Source organism: Leishmania martiniquensis, chromosome 27 (genome assembly GCF_017916325.1).
Source record: "Leishmania martiniquensis isolate LSCM1 chromosome 27, whole genome shotgun sequence".
Lineage (NCBI taxonomy): Eukaryota > Euglenozoa > Kinetoplastea > Trypanosomatida > Trypanosomatidae > Leishmania > Leishmania martiniquensis.
In genome coordinates this window covers 1,120,001-1,140,797 of record NC_090162.1, presented here as the reverse complement: position 1 = coordinate 1,140,797, position 20,797 = coordinate 1,120,001, and the positions used below count along the sequence as shown (strand labels likewise).

At 62.0% G+C, this 20,797-nt stretch overlaps 6 protein-coding genes across 6 annotated transcripts in view; all 6 read right to left on the bottom strand.

Annotated features, from left to right (window-relative positions):
• Positions 1–2,172: 2,172 nt before the first annotated feature.
• On the bottom strand, positions 2,173–4,218 carry LSCM1_03613 (uncharacterized protein; the record flags this gene model as incomplete). Its single annotated transcript, XM_067321148.1, has 1 exon — positions 2,173–4,218. One exon carries the CDS (start codon positions 4,216–4,218, stop codon positions 2,173–2,175), a length of 2,046 nt encoding a protein of 681 aa, XP_067177758.1.
• Positions 4,219–6,570: 2,352 nt separating this feature from the next.
• Positions 6,571–6,852, bottom strand: LSCM1_03612 (uncharacterized protein; the record flags this gene model as incomplete). Its single annotated transcript, XM_067321147.1, has 1 exon — positions 6,571–6,852. The coding sequence occupies one exon, from the start codon at positions 6,850–6,852 to the stop codon at positions 6,571–6,573; it is 282 nt and encodes a 93-aa protein (XP_067177757.1).
• Positions 6,853–7,869: 1,017 nt separating this feature from the next.
• On the bottom strand, positions 7,870–10,323 carry LSCM1_03611 (uncharacterized protein; the record flags this gene model as incomplete). The annotated part of the gene is made up of 1 exon (XM_067321146.1): positions 7,870–10,323. One exon carries the CDS (start codon positions 10,321–10,323, stop codon positions 7,870–7,872), a length of 2,454 nt encoding a protein of 817 aa, XP_067177756.1.
• A 993-nt stretch (positions 10,324–11,316) lies between these two features.
• LSCM1_03610 (uncharacterized protein) lies at positions 11,317–12,681 on the bottom strand (the record flags this gene model as incomplete). Its single annotated transcript, XM_067321145.1, has 1 exon — positions 11,317–12,681. One exon carries the CDS (start codon positions 12,679–12,681, stop codon positions 11,317–11,319), a length of 1,365 nt encoding a protein of 454 aa, XP_067177755.1.
• An 831-nt stretch (positions 12,682–13,512) lies between these two features.
• Positions 13,513–15,327, bottom strand: LSCM1_03609 (uncharacterized protein; the record flags this gene model as incomplete). Its single annotated transcript, XM_067321144.1, has 1 exon — positions 13,513–15,327. The coding sequence occupies one exon, from the start codon at positions 15,325–15,327 to the stop codon at positions 13,513–13,515; it is 1,815 nt and encodes a 604-aa protein (XP_067177754.1).
• Positions 15,328–17,652: 2,325 nt separating this feature from the next.
• LSCM1_03608 (uncharacterized protein) overlaps positions 17,653–20,797 on the bottom strand; it is a gene marked incomplete at both ends in the record, with an annotated part of 13,005 nt that continues 9,860 nt past the window's right edge. Inside the window, one exon of the mRNA XM_067321143.1 lies at positions 17,653–20,797. This exon is cut by the window's right edge and continues 9,860 nt beyond it. Coding sequence (XP_067177753.1) covers positions 17,653–20,797 — 3,145 coding nt within the window.

Below are 20,797 nucleotides of genomic sequence, written 5' to 3'. Positions count from 1 at the left end.
CTTAACCCTTAACTTGGCGTGACTACGTTATGCGAATAAAGCGGAAGGGGAGAAAAACGTGATGTGAGTTACTGACGAGTCTGCTTGCGGCATGCGGTAGGCAGCAGCGCGCGACCCTGGTGGGGGCATGGTTGCAGCGCCTTTGGTTGTCTTGGACGTGTTGGTGATCCATAGAGCAAACGTGCGTGCTGGTGCCAGATCTCTATGAGGAGCGGCATCGGTAATATTAGCGTTGTAGTAGCCGCAACTATCACTAGGATGTTGTGAGAAAGAGAGCAACGTGACTTTCGCTCTGAGTGTGTGATGATGGGGAAGGCGCATCCTTGCGGCGCTACGCGGTCGCGCTCACGACCAGCTGTGGAGGTCTTCGTGACACAGTCGGGGGAGACCAGGTCGCCTCATCAAGAGTTGCGAAAAGAAGTGGCGTATTGGTGTGGTTGCTTGCGAGCGCCAGGGAAAGTGGAAAACCGCGTGGCCATTCACTAGGTGGGAAGGGATCCCGATGAAAGCAGGGGCTCTGAATTCAAGCGTATAGGGGAGACAGCAAGGAAAGGAATTTGTGAGGAAGGAAGGCGGAGTCCCGTAGAGTTTATGGCGCGACGGGCGGTGAAGTGGTGGTCACATGCCTGTGTGTGCAGGGGAGGGAGGGGGAAGTGGAAAGCGATGAGGTGACGAGCGGCGTGCGTGGCCGATTGCTCTGCCGAATCTATCTCCACTGAAACAGTGTAAAGAAAAGTGAAGGGGTGGGAGATGAATGCGAAGGGCACAGATGTGTGTGCAGCAGCGGTATCAGCTGTTGCGCACCCGAGCGGGAACGCGGGACGTGGGAACAGCAGGGAAGAAGCAACAAAGAAGAACCACAAACGGCACAGAGGAAGGGAAAACGAGGGTTCAGCGGGCGGGTGCTTGGCTCCCACGCACATCATGGGAAAGGCGAGAAAACTTTAAGGAGAGCGGAAGGACTCTGCCGTCTCACTGATCATTAACGATATATATATATATATATACACTTGAGAGCTATAGAGAGAGGAAAAGAGGCGGGGTGAAGGAAGAAAGCTTCGGCCTCTTCACAAGCGCCCATACGGCTACGGCGTTCACAGTGGTACCCAACCTTTGAGCCGAGATCGCGCGCACAGCCTCCCTACTCAGGGCAAACGTACACCACGCGTGTGCCATTTGCGCGACTCCCTGTTGGACGTCTTTGCACCGGTTCCGTCACACCGTATCTTCTCGCTGGCAGCTGTGCTTTTCGGGCGGAAAAGGGGATAGAGCAAGGCAGTGAAGAGGTGCTCTGGGGGTGGGGGAGGGGGCAGTGCGGCTGGGTACGGATACCGTGCGCGGTGGCACATAGAGGCGTCCATGTGCCTCTGCGCTGGGACAGTCGGGGCGAAGGCCAGGAAAAGCTTCGCGGGCGGGGTGGCGCTTCACGACGGAGGCCACTTGGAGTGCTGCGTGCATGTGCCGAAGGCATAGCCGAGATACCGTAGCAAACGACAAGCAAAGTCGTGATAAGAGAAGAGACACATGAAGAGGTGGTGGGCGAAGCGCACGACGATCAACGATTGTCAAGGATGGAAAAACGCCGTACGAGGAGGTCGGCATAGGAGCCCGCACAGAGGGAGAAAGGGAGAAGAGGGCCGTGTGCGTTAGCACAGTGAGAAACGCAGCCACGCTCGTCATGCGAAGCGGGTTGTAATGCCCGAGAAGAACAAGAGTGGAAAAGAAGACGGCGTGTCGGCCACGGATGTGTCGAGCTCACTTGCTCGACAGTCATGGAGGCCGGTCTTCCAGGGGGGGGGGATGGTGGCGCTGCGGATACGTTCACCGACGCACCCCCACCCCACGCGCGCGGCGAAGAGACGGAGAGAGAAGCCGCCCACGCCAGACACAATAATGGAAGGGCACCAAGAAGAAGTGCCGTGAGATTCCCGACCGCAAGATGAGGTGTCGCTGGGAGAAGCTGGCGGTGCAGACTCAAAAGTATAGGTGGAAGTGTCTTCGCAGTTGCGTTCCACCACCTAAGCGACACAGGCATGCGCTTGGCGAGCACGCACGCACCTCTCACGGACGGGACACGAATGACAAGAAAGCCGGGAAAGGGGACAGAAGGCGACACGTCTAAGGGAGAACGAGGGAGGAAAAGGGAAGAGAAGCGCAGCTGTGCATTATCGGTTATGGCAGCTGCTCGTCAAGCAGACCATTGAGCCGCAGGAAGGCCTTCATATTTGCTTTGCGGCCAGCGAACTTCTCGTAGGCGACGTTCGCGTCCACCGAGTTGCCGACCGAGAGCACGCATGCGCGCAGGTGATCGCCGTTCGCCCGCGTCAGCCCACCGTTTTCGAGAAACCACTCGAATCCGTCGCAGTCCAGCACACGCGCCCACTGGTACACGTAGTAGTTAGAGGCGTACCCACCAGCGAATACGTGCATAAAGTACTCGCTGTGGTAGCGTGGCGGTACTTCGGCGAGCCCAACTCCGAAGGCCCGCATCGCCGCCTCCTCCATCTGCGATGGTGGCAGCACAGCCGCCTCCTCCGTGACCTGGTGCCAATAGAGATCGAGGTAGGCCGCCTTGACTACCTCGATCGTATGGAAGCCGGCGCCATACGTCTCGGCCGCCTTCATGCGATCCACCAACGTCTGCGGGATCGGCTCCTTGGTCTCGTAGTGAAGCGCGTAGTTCTTGAGCACGGCGTCGTGCATCGCCCAGTGCTCGTTGATCTGCGACGGAAACTCAAGGAAGTCGCGAGCGACGCTCGTGCCGGAAAGTGTCGAGTACTTCAGATTGCTGAGCATGCCGTGAAGGCCGTGGCCGAACTCGTGGAAGAGCGTCGTCACGTTTTCTCGAGTCAGCAGCGTCGGCCTTCCCTCAGCTGGCTTTACGATGTTCAGGACGTTGTACACGACCGGCTTCTGCCCAAGAAGAGAGGCCTGGCGAACATAGAAAGTCATCCACGCACCGCCACGCTTGCTCACGCGCGCGTAGGGGTCAAGGCAGAAAATGGCGAGCGACTCGCCCGTGGAGTCGAACATCTCAAACGTCATCACGTCTGGGTGGTACACCGGCAGATCTGTGCGCCGCTGCATTGCCACGCCGTACAGCTTCTCCGCCGTGTAGAAGACACCACGCTCCAGCACATTGTGCAGTTCAAAGTAGGGCTTCGTCTCGCTCTCGTCAAGGTTGTAGTGCCGCTTGCGCGCCTGCTCCGCGTAGTAGCGCCAGTCCCATGGGGCCAGCTCGCAGTTGCCGCCCTTCTCTCGAATCATCTGCCTGATGTCCGCTGCCTCCTTCTGAGCTTTGAACGCTGCCGCCTTGCCCATGTCGCGCAGCAGCGCCTCCGCAGACGCCGGGTCAGCCATCTGGTACTGGAGCTGCCACTCAGCAAAGCTTTTCTTACCGAGCAACTTTGCCTTCTTGAGCCGTAGCTGTGCAATCTCCGTGACGATGGCGCTCGTGTCATTCTCGTCACCGCGCCCGGCGCGCTGCTCGCTCGCCTCGAACAGGCGCCGCCGCGTCTCGCGGTTGCTGAGCGACGCGAGAAGCGGTTGCTGCGTGGTGTTGACGATGACCAGCGCGTAGCTGCCTGGGTGGCCGAGGTTCACCGCCTCCTCCTTCGCCGTCGAGATCTCATCCTCGCTGAGACCCTCCAGCTCGGCAGCATCAGTCACGATCAGCGACGCAGTCTTGCGGGTGTCCATCACCTTTTTGGCAAAGTCGATCTCGAGGGTGGCGAGGCGCTCGTTCAACTGCTTCAGCCTCTCCTTGTCCGCATCGCCGAGGCCGGCGCCGGCCTTTCGGAACTCCCTCTCGTAGTGCTCCACGAGCCGCAAGTCCTCGCCAGTGAGACTGCTACGCTCGTCGTACACGGCCTTGAGGCGGCTGTACAGGACGCCATCGAGGTAGATCCTGTCCTTGTGGGCGGAGAACGCTGGGGCGTAGGCTTGCTCGAGCGCCTGCATCTCAGGGCTTGTGTGCGCAGAGCAAAGGTTACGGAAGATCAGCTGCGCGCGCGTAAGCAGCGCGCCACTCTTTTCGAGCGCAACAATTGTGTTCTCGAAGGTAGGTGCGTCAGGGTTGGCCTTGATGGCCTCGATCTCCGCCATCTGCTCCCTCATGCCCTGCTCGAAGGCGGGTGCATAGTGCTCCGCCTTGATCTTGTCGAAGGGCGGGTATTGGTAATGCAGACTGCTCTGCTGAAGCAGCGGGTTAGCGGACATGTTGACGCGCTCAAGAGGATGCTGGGCACTGCTGGCAAGGCTGAGCGGCACAAGAAACGTTCGGCTCAGGGGTGGTGGCGAGGGGTGGAGGAGAGGAGGCGGCAGCGGCAACACACACTCACGGGGCGGAAGAAAAAAGCGGACACTGCGGGGGTGAGTAGGCGAGAGTGAGGGAGATGCGTTGTGGAGAAGCTGCAAAGTCGTGGCACAATGCACATGCATGGACGCGTCAATTCGCTTGCACGGCCCCACATCAGCGCGGACGTGCAAGTGCGGCGAGACATTCGGGAGAAAAGGCCACGCGGCGTTGAGGAGCAGGAGGGAGTGGGGGAGAGTGCGCGCGAAGCTGCCGCGGCAGCGACTCATCAAGTGAGCCAATGAAAGAGCTGTGGGAGGGATGCTCACGCAATACCGCAGGTGGTTGCGCCGTGCGGCGGGTGTGGGCGCACCCGCCGCACAAACTGCGAGCTGCAGTGCGGGGGGACGGTGAGGCAGACCTTTGAAAGAAAGAGCCCAGCCGTTTCGGGCGAGACGCGCGTGGCCTGGAAATGCCGTGTTCCTGGGAAAAAGTGTCCAGTAGGCCCGAGGGCTACGGGTCGATGTGCGATACATAGAGAGCAGACATACGTCAGCAGCACGGAAAGGGGAAGAAAAAATAAACGGCACCCACGCGAGACAGTGGGTGATAGAGAGCACACACGCACGCACACCAAAAGAATACGCGCATGAAAGCGCACAGAGGGTTCATTGTGTGTGTGTGGTGAGGCGCCCTGCAAAGGAAAAAAATGGGGAGAGCCTAAAGGCGAGGCGGCAGTGCGCGTGCACACGACAAAAGAAGGGAAGCGTTGGTGCTCGAGGAAGGCACATATCAGAGCGCTGCCATGGCAGCAGCGGTGGCGACCGTCGCGGCGAACCCGGCGTTCGTGTAGGAAGCAGTGGCGCGCAGTACTTCGTCAAGGAAAAGAGTGGGGCGCCCGGCCGCTGATCGCCAGTTCTCTATGAAAACGGCGTGGTGTGAACGGCCCAGCGCCCTTCTCTGCACAAAAGCGGAAACGGCCGGCAGCGGGCAACACGCAAGATCTTAAGGAGAGGGGAGGGATAGGGTGGAGAGTGCGACGTTCTGCGTCGCGCAGCGGCTCGTTGCGAGTGCGATCGTGCACACCAACGGGAAAGGAAAAGGCGAAGCCGGCAATGGGTGAGCAGAGCGAGGCAGTGCACCGAGAGAAGCGTCAACTCGCTGCGTGCGGCGGTGCCTGTCTGTGTAGGCACAGCCGACGGCAACGGTCACTGAGGGGTGGCGGAGGAGGCCAAGCAGACGTGAACATCTGTGGCGTGTTTGTTGAGAAGACGCCGGACAGACCGGGCACGCACCCACGCAGACGCCGACGCACTGCTTAGCACTGCTTCGCGTCACCCTTATTTTTCCTCTCGCCTCAGTGCCGCGCGCGCGTATCCGCTCTCGGCCTACACGATGGAGCTGACGACCACGGCAACCGTACACGAGGGGTGGTTGATGGCGAAGCACACAACCGCCTTGGCGGCCTCGCGCACTTGCGCAGAACACGCGATCGGCGAGGGGTTGCTGACATCTTGGGATCGCAGATGCGGTGGCGCCGCCAGGACCTCGCCCCTTGGTGTGTTGTTGGCGGCAGAGGGCATCATACGCACGTACACGTCAACGGGCGCGACATACAGCTCGGGGAGCTCGAAGACAAGACGCCCTGCAGTTTTTTGCTGCCATTATAGGCGCCCTACACTCTGTCCTCGCGCAACGCACTCGGGGATGCGGCAGAAACAAAGCTGCTAACGCCCTCCCTGCACCTTCTTGCCCATCGACCGGAGCCTCACGAGCCGCGCTGCTTACGAGAAGAGCGACGCAGACAAGCTTGTGTTTCGGTATACTGCCGACGCAGCGGCCCGATACTCTTCGCGAAGCGCAGCCCGATGTCACGCGATTGCTGCCGTCGCCGCCGTTGAGCTCATCCGCGAGCGCCGATGGAGAAGTGCCGCCCACGTCGATGAGAAGCGCCGCGCAGCCATCCTCGAGCGGTGTATCCGAGGTGGCGCGCCTCAGGCCGGTGTCGGCGGCGGCCCCTACGACGGCTCTGTGTGTGAGCTCCTGCGCCGCGCGTACTGGTCGGGGGAGGGAGAAGGCGTAGGGGTGCAGGGGCGAGGGAAGCGACTCGTACACGGCGAGAGCTGTCGGGTGTGCGGGAGGGACGACGATGAAATGAGTGTGTGTGCGCTGCCACGAGGTCCGCGCATCAGCAGCAGACACACGTAACGCGCACAGCTGGCATCAGCCTCGAAAACTGAAGCCGGTGCAGAGCAACCTCGGATGAAGCCTGGCATCTACAGAGCGCGAGGGCGGGGAAAATGGAGGCGAGGTACCGTACAGGCGTGCACGCTCAGCAGCGAGCGGGTGCGCGGAGGTGTTCGTGTACAACTCTCCCGGTGGGAAGAGGATAACAGAGACGCCGCCGTAGGGCGCCTCTCTACCGCAGCCCGAAAGGAGGCAGAGCAGTGCGCGGTGACAGCGGCGTGGCCTCCAACGAGGCACGAAACAGCGCTCCCTCCAGCGACTGTGCCATTCGCTCTGCTTCCTGCCGACATCTGGAGAGGCTTTCTAAACATATCTGACACTCTGCAGAAATCACCTCCCACCGCGGGTCGTCCACTGTGACGTGCGGAGCGTGGCGAGATGATGAAGGAGGTGAAAGGTACGGCGGCTGTGTCATCGTCACGCGCGGTGCCGTGGCGCGGGAGTGCACCGGAAAAAGACAAAGGTCAAAGCGGTTTTCCTTCGACTCTGACACGCATTTGTTTTGGGGGCGGGACGGATGACTGAGTGCCGCAGAGGGCGCGGTCGTGCGGCGGTCACACACGCGATGGCGTCGTCGACGAAAGTGAGCAGGTGAGCCACAGGCACCGAAGAAATGGCGAGGAAAGTGTGAGTGAAATGATGAGAGAGGGAGACAGACAGACAGGCAGATGGGGAAAGGAAGTGGATCGCATCCGCAGATAATCCCTGACACACAGGGACACATCTGCCAAGGAGTGGGGGGGAGGCTGCTGCAGCGAGTGTACAGAAATTGCGAGGAGAGGGGCTCACCATATCACCTCATCGCTGATTCAGCGGGCCCTTCTCTCTCCCTCGCCCGCACTCACGAATACTCGGGGATGTGCACCTGCACCGTAGCAGTGCTGGTAGCGTCTGAGAAAACTTTGATCGTGTGAACAAAGAGAGAAGGTGCGTGCTTCTGTGTGCCCCCTCGGTTTTATCGAGGAGAGGCGAGTGCCCACATGCACAGCGATTCATCGGCGCGGGCACTGCTCATGGGAGGAGGGGGGCTGAAGGCGGAACGTGAAAGAAACAATTCGGGACAACAGCGAAAGATGACTGCGCGCACATCTGTACACTGTGCGCCGACGTCGTACCGGAAAAAGTGCGGTGGCGGTGAGAGCGGAGGAGAGCGAAGAGGGCGTAGTGGCGTGTGCAACCTGGGCAAGGCAGCACCGCCCATCGCCCTCGCCTGCCAGAGACAGGCCAGGCACACTCGCCGGCTCCACACCATAATAAACGTTCAAGGAAAGACAAAAGAGCCACACGGGACGGTCATCGCTCTGTGCCATGGCCGCGCAGGCGTGGCCTCACTCGTCAAGCAGCTGCGCATCGCTCAGTCCCTTTTCAGGGGAGAGTTCGTGATTGGGCATCACCATGACACGATCGTCGCGCACCGCCAGCCTCACCTGCTCACCCTCTCGGATGCGGCCGTCAAGCAGCATCAGCGCCAGCTGGTTGAGCAGCTCGCTCTGCACGAGCCGCTTCAATGGGCGCGCACCGTACACGGCACTGTAGCCGTTCACACTGAGCCAGTCGTACACCTCCTTGGACTCCTCCAGCGTGATGTTGTGCTCTCTCAGCATCGCCTGCACCTGCGCAAACAAAATCTCAACAATGCTGCGGATGTTCTCCCGGCTGAGGCGGTTGAACATGATGATGTCATCAAGACGGTTAATGAACTCGGGCGTCAGGCGCTGCCGCACCTGCTCCATGACAGCCGACATCGCCACGCTGCTGGGCTCCCCCACCGGCAGGCGGGCGATGACGTCGGCACCGATGTTGGAGGTGAGGATAATGATGGTATTCTTGAAGTCGACGCGGCGGCCGTGGCTGTCGGTCAGGTGCCCCTCGTCCAGCACCTGCAGGAGAATGTTCGACACACTCGGGTGAGCCTTCTCAAACTCGTCGAAGAGGACAATTTGGTACGGGCGACGCCGCACCGACTCCGTCAGCTCACCGCCTTCCTCGTAGCCGACGTACCCGGGCGGGGCGCCGATCAGCCGGTGCACCGAGTGCCGCTCCATGTACTCGCTCATGTCGATGCGGCAGATAAACGACTCGTCGTCAAAGAGAAACTTCGCGAGGCTCTTGCACACCTCCGTCTTACCGACGCCGGTGGGGCCGAGGAAGAGAAAGGAGCCCAGAGGGCGCTTGTGCGAGTGCAGGCCGGCGCGCGAGATGCGCACCACATTCGTAATGGAGTCGATGGCTGCATCTTGGCCCATGATGGTCTTCTTCAGCTCCGCATCCATGTGGATCAGCTTCTCCCGCTCACTCGTCATGAGCTGCGCCACCGGGATGCCGGTCGCGCGGGCGATCACCTCCGCGATATCCTTGGAGGTGACGCTGTCGTGCACCATGAAGTTTTTGGAGCTGGCGAGGTGCTTGTCCTTCTCGATCTGCTTCAGCAGGTTTGGGATTTGGCTGTGCTGTATTTCGCCCGCCTTGGCAAAGTCGCCGCTGTTCATGGCCTGCTCAAGGTGGTGCCGCAGCACGTCAAGCTCCTCGGTGCGCTGCTTGATCGTCTGGAAGAGGCTCTTCTCCTTTCTCCACCGCTCCTCGAGCGCGTCGTACTCCCTCTGCTTCAGCGAAATGTGCTCGTAGAGGCTCGCCAGCTTCTCTTTGCCCACCTCGTCCTTATCCTTCTTCACCGCCTCCGCCTCGATCTTCAGGCGGATCAGCTCGCGCTCGACGAGGTCCAGCGCCTCAGGCTTCGACTCCTGCTGCAGGCGCAGGCGGCTAGCCGCCTCGTCGATGAGGTCGATGGCCTTGTCGGGTAGGCGGCGCTCCGAGAGGTAGCGGTGGGAGTTGACGGCGGCGTAGACGAGGGCTTCGTCCTTGATGAGGCAGCCATGATGGGCCTCGTACTTCTCCTTGATACCGCGCAGGATGGAGACGGTCTCTTCCACGGTAGGCTCCGTCACGAGCACCGACTGGAAGCGCCGCGCCAGCGCCGCGTCCTTCTCGATGTGCTGGCGGTACTCATCCAGCGTGGTGGCGCCAATACAGTGCAGCTCGCCCCGCGCCAGCGACGGCTTCAGTAAGTTCGCCGCGTCCATCGACCCATCGCCTGACGAGCCGGCGCCGACCAGCGTGTGCAGCTCGTCAATGAACAAGATGACCTTGCCCTGGGACTGTATGGTGTCCTTGAGCACACCCTTGAGACGCTCCTCGAACTCGCCGCGGAACTTGGCGCCGGCGACGAGGGTGCCCATGTCCAGCGCGTACACCTGGCGGTCCTTGATGCTCTCCGGCACCTCGCCCTTCACGATCCGCTGCGCCAGGCCTTCGACGATGGCTGTCTTACCGACACCAGGCTCACCAATCAGCACCGGGTTGTTCTTGGTGCGTCGCGAAACCACCTGGATGGTGCGCCGTATGACCTCCTCGCGGCCGACAATCGGGTCCAGGCGGCCCATGCGCGCCTCCTCCGTCAAGTCCCGCGCGTACTTCTTTAGGAAGTCGCCCGGTGGCACAGCGTTAGGGTTCACCCACGTGCGCCCCGGCTGCTGACCGCCGCTGCCACCTCCGCCGCTGCTGCCGCCGCTGTTCCACGGCGTCACGCCCGTCGACTGCCATCTGCAGCCCGTCGTCAGCGCGGCGTGCGCCGCGGGGCTCGACACCAACGGCACGTGCGCCACAGCCGCCCAGAGAGTTTTGCGGCTCCATGCGCACAGGAAGGGGCCGAAGGGGGCCGCCGGGGAAGCGGTGGTGCCACACCGGAGCGCCGTGGCGGCCCTCACGAGGGGCCTGCGCATCATGATAGAAGCGGCGGGAAGACGCTACGGAAAGACGACGCCAGAGGAGCAGAAGCGGCACCACTTCGTGCGCACGCTGCAATTCAAGATGGCCTCTCAGCGGCAACGCAAACAGGAGAGGAAAGGACCGTGTACAGGCCGCTCCCCGCCACCTGGTGGGGTGAGATGTCGCTGCGTGGAGAGGAGGAGTGTGGAACGGCAGCGGCCGAATTGCAGAAAATCGTCTTGGTTACGAATTGGCGCTCCTTTGCCGGGTCGCGCGCGCAGGAGAAGGGAAGAGGGGAGAGGGAGTGCATGGCAGAAGTGTGGCAGAGCGGCAGAGAGAGAGAGACGGGGTCAAGTTGGGCGGCTGCATCAGCAGACAGCGGCTTCAGCCACGTCCAAGCAGAGTGGTTGGCAGCCGACACCGTCAGGAAACCGCAACAGAGTGCATCTATCGCCTTCATCTCTTCGCCATAAGCGCAGCCGCTGAAATGCGAAAGGGGCCCCCTCCCGCCCGCCGGGCCGGCCACAAGCGGCTGGAGAGTGAGCGGCGAATGGCGAGCACGCAGACGCGAGGAGAAAGCTTCGGTAGGCGGGCGGGCCGGTGCGCGAACGCGCCAGTGTTGGAAGAACAGAGAATGGAGAGGGCTGCGTGTACGCTGCTGGCTGAGGACGAGAGTCGCCGCCATCCCAAGACATGAAGGTTTGTACATCTGCGTGACGCTCTGCATCGCACGCGGCGCACAACGCGCCATACGATACTGCGCGTGGCTGACAGAGGAGAGGAGAAAGAAAAGATACCGAAGAAAAGAGAAGGCGAGCAGAGTCGAGGCGAAGTCGGGGGTGGGAGGAAGGGGAGGGGATGGCACAGCTGGGTGAGACTACAGCCCCTTCACCTGCGCCAGTGTGCAGAGGCAGATGCCAGCAACAGCCCACCGCCACACAACCACGCGGGCAAACACACACACACACTTCGCGGTGACACGCTCTTCGTGTGGGTGCAGGAGCTCAGTCTTATTCGAGAGCCATCGATATGAACCGCAGAGAGTCCAGGACAGTGTCTGCGTCCCTCTTGAGCTCTTGAGAAGGCCACTCGCGCTCCGCGAGCAACAGCGTCAGTTCCGCCTTCAGTGGGTTGTGGTCGTCGGGATCGAGGAGGCCCCTCTCCTGCGCGCGAAGGCACAGCTCCTCCTGCAAGCTAGCGCGGCGCGCCAACTCAGCCTGTAAGCGCCCCTGGTAGTAGGTGATGTCCGCCTGCAGCTGCATGACGGCCTCCTGGCGATCGCGATGTCGAGCCTGGAACTCTTGGCTGTGGTGATGCTGCTGGAGGAGGTGCGTGCGAGTGTCCACGGACGCATTGTTGAGGGCAACCGCTTGCAGGAGTAGCTGCTCCAGCGAGCGCTGCGACCAACTCAATGCGGCGCGTGCATGGTAGCCAAGCCGGACTGCGGACGCTTTCATGTCCCGCATGCGCAGCGCCGAGGACCACCATGGCACCGCCGACGCGCTCGGCAAGGCGGCCTCCGTGTCGCCCATGACTTTCACAGACTCATTCATCTTCGCCACGCGGGCCGCAATGGCCGCCACTTCGTCTGCCAGGCGACTGTCTGACGTCAGCGGCGGCAACGTGTAGTCAGTCGCATAGTCCTCGACAGACTGGTCATCCGAGTCGCCTTCATCAGCCGCGACGACGCGAGCACGCTGAATGCGGGCAGCTTCGGTGAGCAAATCGTTATCGGCTATGCTGTGCTGCTGCGCGGCCGTCGCCCTGCCCGCTTGATGGGCGACGAGCTCGGGCTTGGCGGATGGGCGGCGGGCAGGGGCGGAGGCCGTGTGGCTACCCGCGTCACGCCCTGCTTCGATGCGCCACTTAGCGTGGAGGGCGAGGTAGTGGTGCAGCTGCTGCAGTGTCTGCTGCATCTCAGTCGCCGTCCTTTCCATCAACTGCACAGTCTGTGCCTGCTCGTGGAACACGTCCGGCAGGCCATTGCGGCTGGCGGCGAGCACAGCAGCCCCGTCATTTCGCTGGACGGCGCCACCAGTCGACGAAGTGCCGACCCCATGTGCAAGTTGGTGGAGAGCCGCCGAGGGCGGGAGTGGCTGCCGCTGCGAGCACATCGCTGGCGATAGAAGGCCTTGCGCCACTTCCTCAGTGAAGCTTTCCATGAAATCCTCGTCGGGGTCAGCGCTCTGCTGCGCGTCGACGCATTCGGCAGAGAGTCTGTCAAACAGCTCGGTGAGCCATGCGCTCCGTGCGGCCGCCTCCGGCTTCAGGCGCGAAGAGGGGAACTCTTTGGTAAGGGACGGCAGCGCAGTCCGATTTTCTGCTCCGCGTGCAGCGACGGATGGCGTTTCATGGGAACGTGTCGCACGGTGCATCGGACGGCGTAAAATGAGTGCCGGGCGGCGCAGCCAGAGCGTTCAGCTCGCCTCGGCGCCGCCTTGCAACGCGACAGATTGCACTATGTGTATATCTGTGTAGCCACACACTACTGAGGGAGGGGGTGAGAGAAGTTGGAGGGGTGGCGCGTGCGATGAGCTTGGCAGCACACATCAATAACGGCAGCGGAACCGTGCAGAGGTGGAGAGGGGCGGCGAACGAAAAGAGGAGGAGATGACCGGGCGAGACAAAGCAAAGGGCGATGGCGGAGACACGATGCGAGGAGGTCATCACAAGCAGTGCGAGAAAGAAGAAAAAAAAGAAAAGCAGCTTGGGCCCGTCCACTTCACCGGCAAGCGAGCGCCCCGCCTGCGCCAACGCATCCACTGTCGCACGTGACGGCACACCGGACGGAGCGTCCCTCCACCGCCACCACTCATGTCACTCCTCCGTCGGCATTGCCCCGCGCGCTCTCGCCCGTCCCCCTATCACTGAGGAACAAGGCGCCGTATGAAGAGCGGCACCGCGATACAGATGCGGGGACGCAGGGCACCCTGCAGGAGAGGAGAAGGGCGAGAAGATGCGCGGTGCAGAGGGGCACGGCAGATGCGCGGCAGCCTTCGTGCGGTTCGTCTGTTTTTTCTTTCGTTTTCCCGTTGGCCGCCGCCTTTGACGTCAGCGATGCGATTTTACGTTACAAATTCTGCACCGCGCACCGCGCGTCCCGCTGGCGCCCACGCCGGCCATACCAAAGCGCAGAGAGAGAGAGAGAGAAAGACACGCCCAGTGCGCATCGGCACCCGTGTGCCGGTCCTTCGCCCGATGCGCTCTTAAAAGAAATCCACAATCAGCAACAGACGCATGAGCGACATGGCGCAGCTCTGCAGCCCTGTAACGACGCGCTGCGCCTGCAGTGCCTGCTGCGTGCTGCGTGACATGCCGTACTTGTACTGCGCCTCGACCTCCCCAGCGAGGCCAGCACTACTGTTGGTGCTGCCACCAGCTGCAGGTGAGGGGCAGGGGCGAGCAGCTGCCTCTGCAGCGGTGGCTGCCTGCTCCTGCGCCTCACGCAGCTTCACCCACGCAACCGTCAGTGCCTTCGCGAGCCGCTCGCGCACCGCAGGCAGAAGCGTCGTGCTCCAGCTCAGTCCCCAGAGATACACGCTCGCTTTAGCAGACCTCTCGACAAGCGCCGAGGTGCGCGGAACTTCTTGCTGAAGCAAGAAGCCGTCCTTGAACATCTGGTGCAGCACCTCTCGAACCTTCACGTAGGTGGCGACCGACTGCTCAGCCAGCGTCCGCTCCTCAAGGAAGTGGTGCTGCAGCAGTAGCTTCATAATGCGCACACCGAGTACACCGTAGCCACTGTACACAACCCGCTCGCACACCGCCTCCTGCAGCAGGCGCACAGCGGTGACGTGGTCCATAGCGTAAAAGTTGCTCTGGCCGTGCGGCCTCACTACGAGCGCCCGCGTCGATGGCATCGCCGTGAAATTCGGCGGCATGACGTTGTCGGACATAACGGGCACGGCGGCGTCACCGTCGAAAAAAACAATGGGCTGGCACAGGCGCTGCAGACAGCGCTGCACCGCCTCCGCAGAGCTGCTCGGTACGTTGTCGGGGCCCATCCGCGGCTCGCCACTGCGACTGCGGCGCACACCCGCGGTGGTCGGCAGCTCCGCTGCTAGCTCCTGCAAGGAAGCAGCAGCCTCAGCGTACATTGAGTTCGGTGCTGCACGACGTCGCAGCGCGCGCACCAATGTGAGGGCGAGCCGGCCGTCTGCGTAGCGCTCAGCCACGGCCTGCTCGATCGCGTCGTTGAAAAGGTAATGCAGAGCGGCCCCAAGGCCCACGGAGTAGGGAGTGGTAGTGTTCCACAAATCTGAGCCGCTGTCTGGGTCTAAGGCGGCGAGGTCGGCCTGCCGTGCCACGTTTGCTACCGTCGGGGAACCGGGTGCCGCGGTGGGTGAGGTAGGCACCGGCACGAGCCACCTGTCCTCCACCATGCGAACAACAGCGTACTCGATCGCGTCACGCGTGATGCTCGGGGTTCGACTCAGCGCTACCTGGACGGCAGCGCGGGGCGGCACGACGCCAAGCTGGTAGACAACGAGGAGCACGCACTTGGCTGCCTCGCCGTACTGCTGTCGTGCGCAATGGAGAACGAGCGGGAACAAAACGCGCAGGAGGATAGCGCTGCCGTAGCGCATCTCGTAGAGATGCGTGATCGGGTCTGCGTAGATAAGGCGGTGCACCACAAGCCGCGTCAGGAGCTCCTTCACCGCCACCTCGTGAATGACGTCGTTGACAGAGGAGATGTCCCCGAGGTCGATATGGAGGCTGCAGCCGACTTGGTGAGTGGTCGGCACGGCTGTGGTCTTCTCCCCAGTGGCAGAGGCACGGTTGGCGGCAGCGGCAGCGACGGCACGCACCTCCTCATCCCGGTAGACGGCATCGCTGATGTCCTTCAGCGGTATTGGCCCCGACTGGATGAGGGCGCGGCACACGGCGCCAGCCAAGGGGCCTAGCTGGTGAGTGACGGTGGAAATGATGAGCTGGTGATGTGCTGTGATAGGCTTGGCAACAAGATCCTCACACACCTCCGATGGGCGAGTAGCCGCGTCACCGATGCAAAAAAGTGGCATGGCCGCCGCCGCCGCCGACGACGTCGAGCGAGCACCGACCAGAGAGAGAGGTGACAAGCGAAGCCCTTCGGAAAGAAAGAAGAGATGTGCGGGTAGGCGATGTGAAGAGTGGGAATGGTGGCGGTGAGGCCGCAGCGCTCACCAAACAAGCGCACGCCTCCACCCTCGTGCTGTGCGTAACGTGAGAACCACTGCGCCGCTGGTGTCCATACCGACCAGAACGAGGGCATCAAGAGGGTGGAAGAGAGAAGCGCGTTGAACACTTGCAGCCTCAGAGCGAGGAAGCATACACCGGCCTCTGCATGGACAGCCCCCCGCCCCTTGGAGGCACGCGAGGGAGAAGTGCGCCCGCAGCGCCGGGCACACGCACACTCAGCAGCTTTCTTTTTTGATCGTATCATCTGCCATCAGCATCCCCATGCGCGGAGGGCGCCCGCCTCCCCCCCCGGCCCTCGAAGCAGACGCAGATGTATTTGGCAGCCGGTGTGTTCGCGGTCAACCTCCACTCAGGCGAGGTCGCGCGAGGCTTGGCCACACATGAGAACGCCTTGTGCAACGGGTTCTCGGAGATCATTAGCATTTGGGGCTGAATGGAAGCGCACACACACACATATATATGTATGTATATGTACACACCTCCCCCCGCCTGTCTCTCTCTCTCTGCGACGGAAGGATCACGGTCGCGCGCCCGACACGGTGCTCGGCAGCTCCTACAAGCGTGCGAGAAGGAGAGGGACAGAGGGCAGGAGGGGGGAAAGACGCGAGACGCCCACAGAGACGGGCGCAAGGCAAAGGTGAGCACACCGTAATCAGGGAGGTTTGGGGAGCTGAGCTGAAAGCAAAGGGAAAGAGCGACGGGCGCGCGTTGCAGACATCCAAGGCGGGAGAGGGCGAGGACCAGCAGAAAAAAAAAACGGTGGTGACACAGGGCGAGGATGGAGCGAAGGGGCCCGTTTCCGAATCACGGAATCCCTCCCCTCCCCATCCCTCGTCAGCGGCTTAAGCAAGAACCTCTCGCTCTCTTCACAGAGCACTGGAAAGGTAACACCAGCTCATGCCGTCCACGCACGCAACGGCCAGTCGTGCCAACAGGAAAAGCCGTTAGATGCGCAACGGCTGCCTGCATAAGCGGCAGGCATCGTGAAAAAGAGAGTCGGTATTCGTCTTGAGCACGCCTCATTCGCTGATGCGTGCGCCGGCCTTGCCGCGGCAAATGCCCCGCCGCACTCGACCTGTTTCACAGGCGATGCAGCGGTGGTGATGCTCCGCCTCGCGGGAGCGACGCGCCTTCTAGACGGTCTCGAGCCCATCATACGATGGGGATGCGGCGGCGCAGCCCACGCCAACAATGCAGCCTGGAGTGGCGCACACCCTCGCCGTCGCCGCTCCGGCGAAGAGGGCGACCGCTGACGTTGGGGATGTCGGTGAACATCAGCGGCAGCCGCAGCCGCCGTGCTGCTACTGCCACGGCGGCTGCGGCTGCAAAGGGGCCATGTCTCCCGTGGAGAGCAGCGCGCACACCACAGGCGGAGAGGTGAGGGCGGTGTACCGGTAGAGGGAGAGGACAGAAAATGTGGGTGGTACGGGCGCACATGTGCACACAGAGAGAGGCACCGAACCGGAAGGGAGGCCAGTGCTACAGGCGCGCCATCGCTCATCGCAGGAGAAGAAAAAAGGGGAGGGGAGATAGAGGCAACGAGGGAGCTGAGAGGAGCCACAGCATGACAGGTAGCAGGAACAGGTCGAACTCGTCTTCGGCGTGCACACGCGCACACCTGAGCGCCCACCAGCCGCCCTTTCCGTCAAGCATCTCAGAGATGATGTCGCCATGACCCCTGTTCTTCTTCTTCGGGTGAGGGCCGCAGGAGAGGGCGGGACGAAGTCACCGCCCTCTCCTGCGCCCACAGATGCGTGCGCGCCTTTCTTTCCCTTCTCCCCTTCCTCAGGTATGGACGCCCCACTCACCGCACGGCCCCACACAGGAAGCGGCACGGCTGAGGGCAGAGAGAGAGAGAAAGAGACGGGGAAGGGACACAGAGAAGATTCCGCCATACATTCTCAAACAGGCATCTAAACACATGTGCACGCACTCGATCGCACGCGCTGATACGTATGCCCGCTAATGCGCTGGGGTTCCTCCCGCATACAGCTATACATCAAGGGAAACGAGCAAAGGGGGAAACATAAACGAAAAGGGAGTCCAACAGAGAATCGCCTGCCGCACAAACATTCGGTGCCTCCACCGCAGAGAGAGAGAGATACACACGTGCACACATACACACGGTGCCTCCGTCTCCCCCACTCCCTCCCCCTCCTCACCACTGTTTAGTACTCGAGTTGCGTAAAGAGCGCCGTGCCGCGCAGCACCCAGTGACTCTCCGGTTGCTGCACATCTCGGGGAAGGTTCACGGTCAAGATGAAATTCGTTGAGTGCCCCGTCGTCGAAAGTACGCCGCGACGGTCCGTTGTCTTGTAGCATGGGCAGTGGTAGATGGGACGCTGTGCCACCTCCTCGGGCAGCACAGGAGACAGCTGCAGCACCGGAAAGGAGACGTACAACTCCTTCGGTCGGCTCTCCGAAAGGACGCCGCGGTCGAGCGCCCATCCAGCCCCCTCGAGAAAGAGCCCGTTCACGTAGCAGCCATCCTCCGGGGCCGCCGTGAAGCTCTCCGCCGGGGCCGGCATGACCGTGAACTTCCAGATGAGCTTGTCAATTTCAATTCTGTACTTGCGGGCGTAGTTCTGCATGACCCCTGTGAGGAACGATTGCGTGAAGAAGAAACCGCTCAGCCAGAAGAGCGGCGGCGGCCCTGCGTCGTACCACCGGCGCAAGAACTGCAGGCGCGCGATGAGGTCAGTGACGTACGCGCCGAGCGGTTTCAGGGATGGGTAGGAGCGGCGCTTCCACACCTCCGGTACTTTGCTGTCGTACATGTTAAGGTACACCTGCTCGAGCTCGCTGCCCATCACCACCTTGCCACTGATGGCGTCCTGCACATCCGCCAGCGAGGCGCGCACGACGGCGAGGAGACGGTTGTAGCGAATGGCCTCCTGCAGGAGAACGGTGTTCATGGACTGGGCGTAGTCGATCGGGTAGCGGGCCTGGATCTCCTCGATATCGAAGAGCGGCGGTAGGCGGTGCAGCACCTCCGCCGCCAGCGCCTTCACGATCGTCTTGGGGTCCGACTTGTAGGCGCCGCTGCCGCCCGCCGGCACCGCGTCGCGCGGCTGCGTGGTGAGGGTGGCGTCGAGCAGAAAGCGGGCGTCGCGCTCGTCCTTGGTGATGTCGGCGTTCTCGTGCAAGCCGAAGACGGTGGGGGGCTGCTGTGCAGGCAGGGACTGGATGTAGGCGAGGTACGTGCTGTACTCCCCGAACGGTGGCGCAAAGTACTCCGCCGCGTCGTCGCAGAAGACGTAGTCGTCCTCCAGAATGGACGAGGTGAGGTAGACCTCAAGCGTGGCCAGCAGGCAGCGCCGGTCCCAGTCGTCCGTCACACGCCCGCCGTAGTTGCACTCGCCGATGAGGTAGAGAAGCGCCTCATACGGCACCGACTCGTTCTCGTTCAACAGCATCTGCAGCTGCCGCACGCTGATACGGCGATCCGTTTCGTTGAATTCGTACGGGCGGTTCCAGCCGAGAGGGCCGTACTGCCGGCGCTCCTGCACCACCGCGTGGAAGAAGCAAAGCCCAAAGAGCAGCTTGTGCCACACCGCCGGTGTGAGGGCTGCCTCGAAGAACTGAGCGTCCGCGACGGGGTCGGAGAGGTACGACTGCATGAGGTTACTCTTGAGACCCTTTGGCGGCTCCTGCACAAGCTTTACTCCGTCCTGCAGAATCGCTATCGGGAACACCTCGCTTGGCAGAGATGTCAGCCACAGACGGTAGTCGCGATGCAGCCGCGCCTTCGCCGCCACGTCGCTGTAGTCCTCGATCATGCGCGACAGCTGCGGCATGAAGTCGGCGTAAAGGTGACAGTTCTGCAGGAGCACCCAGTGCCCGCTCTTCGTGCCGGCTTCGATGAGGGCGCGAGCCGGCACGTCCTGGCCCTGGCCAAGGGAGAGCTTGAAGAGCCGACTATGCAGCATGCCGCGCAGCTCGGCCACGCGGTCGAGTTCGGCGTTCGGGTCGGCGCCAGGGGACAGGACGAGAATAATCGGCACAGACGGGTCGTAGGCGAGCTCGTCCACCACCGTCTCCAAAGCGTAGAGCGGCGGCTCTACAAAGAACTCACCCAGCGTCTCGCAGACGTACGCGCGAATGGCGGGCACGACCTTGTCCATGCGCAGGCACCGCACAAGCACCATCTGTTCGATTCTCGACAAGCTCTGCAGCGCTTCGGGCAGATTTAGCTCCAGCGGGTTCGACGACTCGTAGTAGTCCATGAAGAACATCTCGTGCTGCTGCACATCCTCGACGAGGTGTTCGAAGCCGGCCAGCTGCGCGCTCGCCCGCTGCAGCAGTCGCCAGCTTTGTTCTGGGAGCCACGTGAAGGGGTTCGCCAGGGCAGCGGCGCCCTCGTCCTCGGTGCCGCCGGTCAGCAGCCAGCGTAGCAGCAGCGGGTTCACGGGGAACATTTTGAGTGACATGATGAAGGAGAAGAGCAGCTGATCGCGTGCGAAAAGGGCGCGGCAAATACGCTGAAACAAACTGCGTTTGAAAGTAGTCTTAATCGCCTCCGTCCGCTCCTCCACGTCACTGGACTTGGCGCTGCTCGAGAGCGCCTCCTGGAAGATGACGACATACGACTGTAGAGAGCTTTGGTACATCGGGTCAATGTTGGCCAGCTCCGTGACACAGAAGAAGAGGATGGCGCCGAGGTGGGCCACTGGCACGAAGAGGTTGCGCGTGCGGTCACTAATGCGCTCCATCGCGTCGATCTCCTCCTGCCGCTTTTCGATGCGGTCGCTCTGCTCCTTCGAGCGGTCCAGCTCCTCGATGGCCGCCTCGCTCTCGAGGATGTTGCCCTCGGTGGAGAGGATGGCGAGGATGCGGTCCTCCGTCGCCTTGAGGCCGGCCTGGTTCGCCGTGGCCTCCAGCGTCAGCGCCTGCTTCTTCTCCTCCATCTCGCGCCGCTCGGACAGCATCACGCGCTGCAGCAACTGGTCCTGCAGGCCCTCTTCGGTGATACGAAAGTTGATGAGAGTCACCTTCGCACTCACCTCGGGCAGGTAGTGTGGCCGCGGCAGCTTTGTTGTCATGTAGAAGCGGAACCGCTCGTTCCACTCCACCGCCTCGCCGAGGTGCATGACCCACATCATCCCCTCCCTGGTGATCCGCTTCAGAAGCAAGTTCTCCAGCATCGGATCGAGCGTCTCCTCAATGTTCTCCAGCAGCACCGGGCAGCCGTCCACGATGGCCTGCCGTATCGTGCGCAGGTAGTCCTTCTCGAAGAGGCGGACGACGACCAGGCCGTTCTCGCGCTCCCGGGTGCGGATCCAGCGATTTGCCTGCTGTTGCGGGTCCACCATC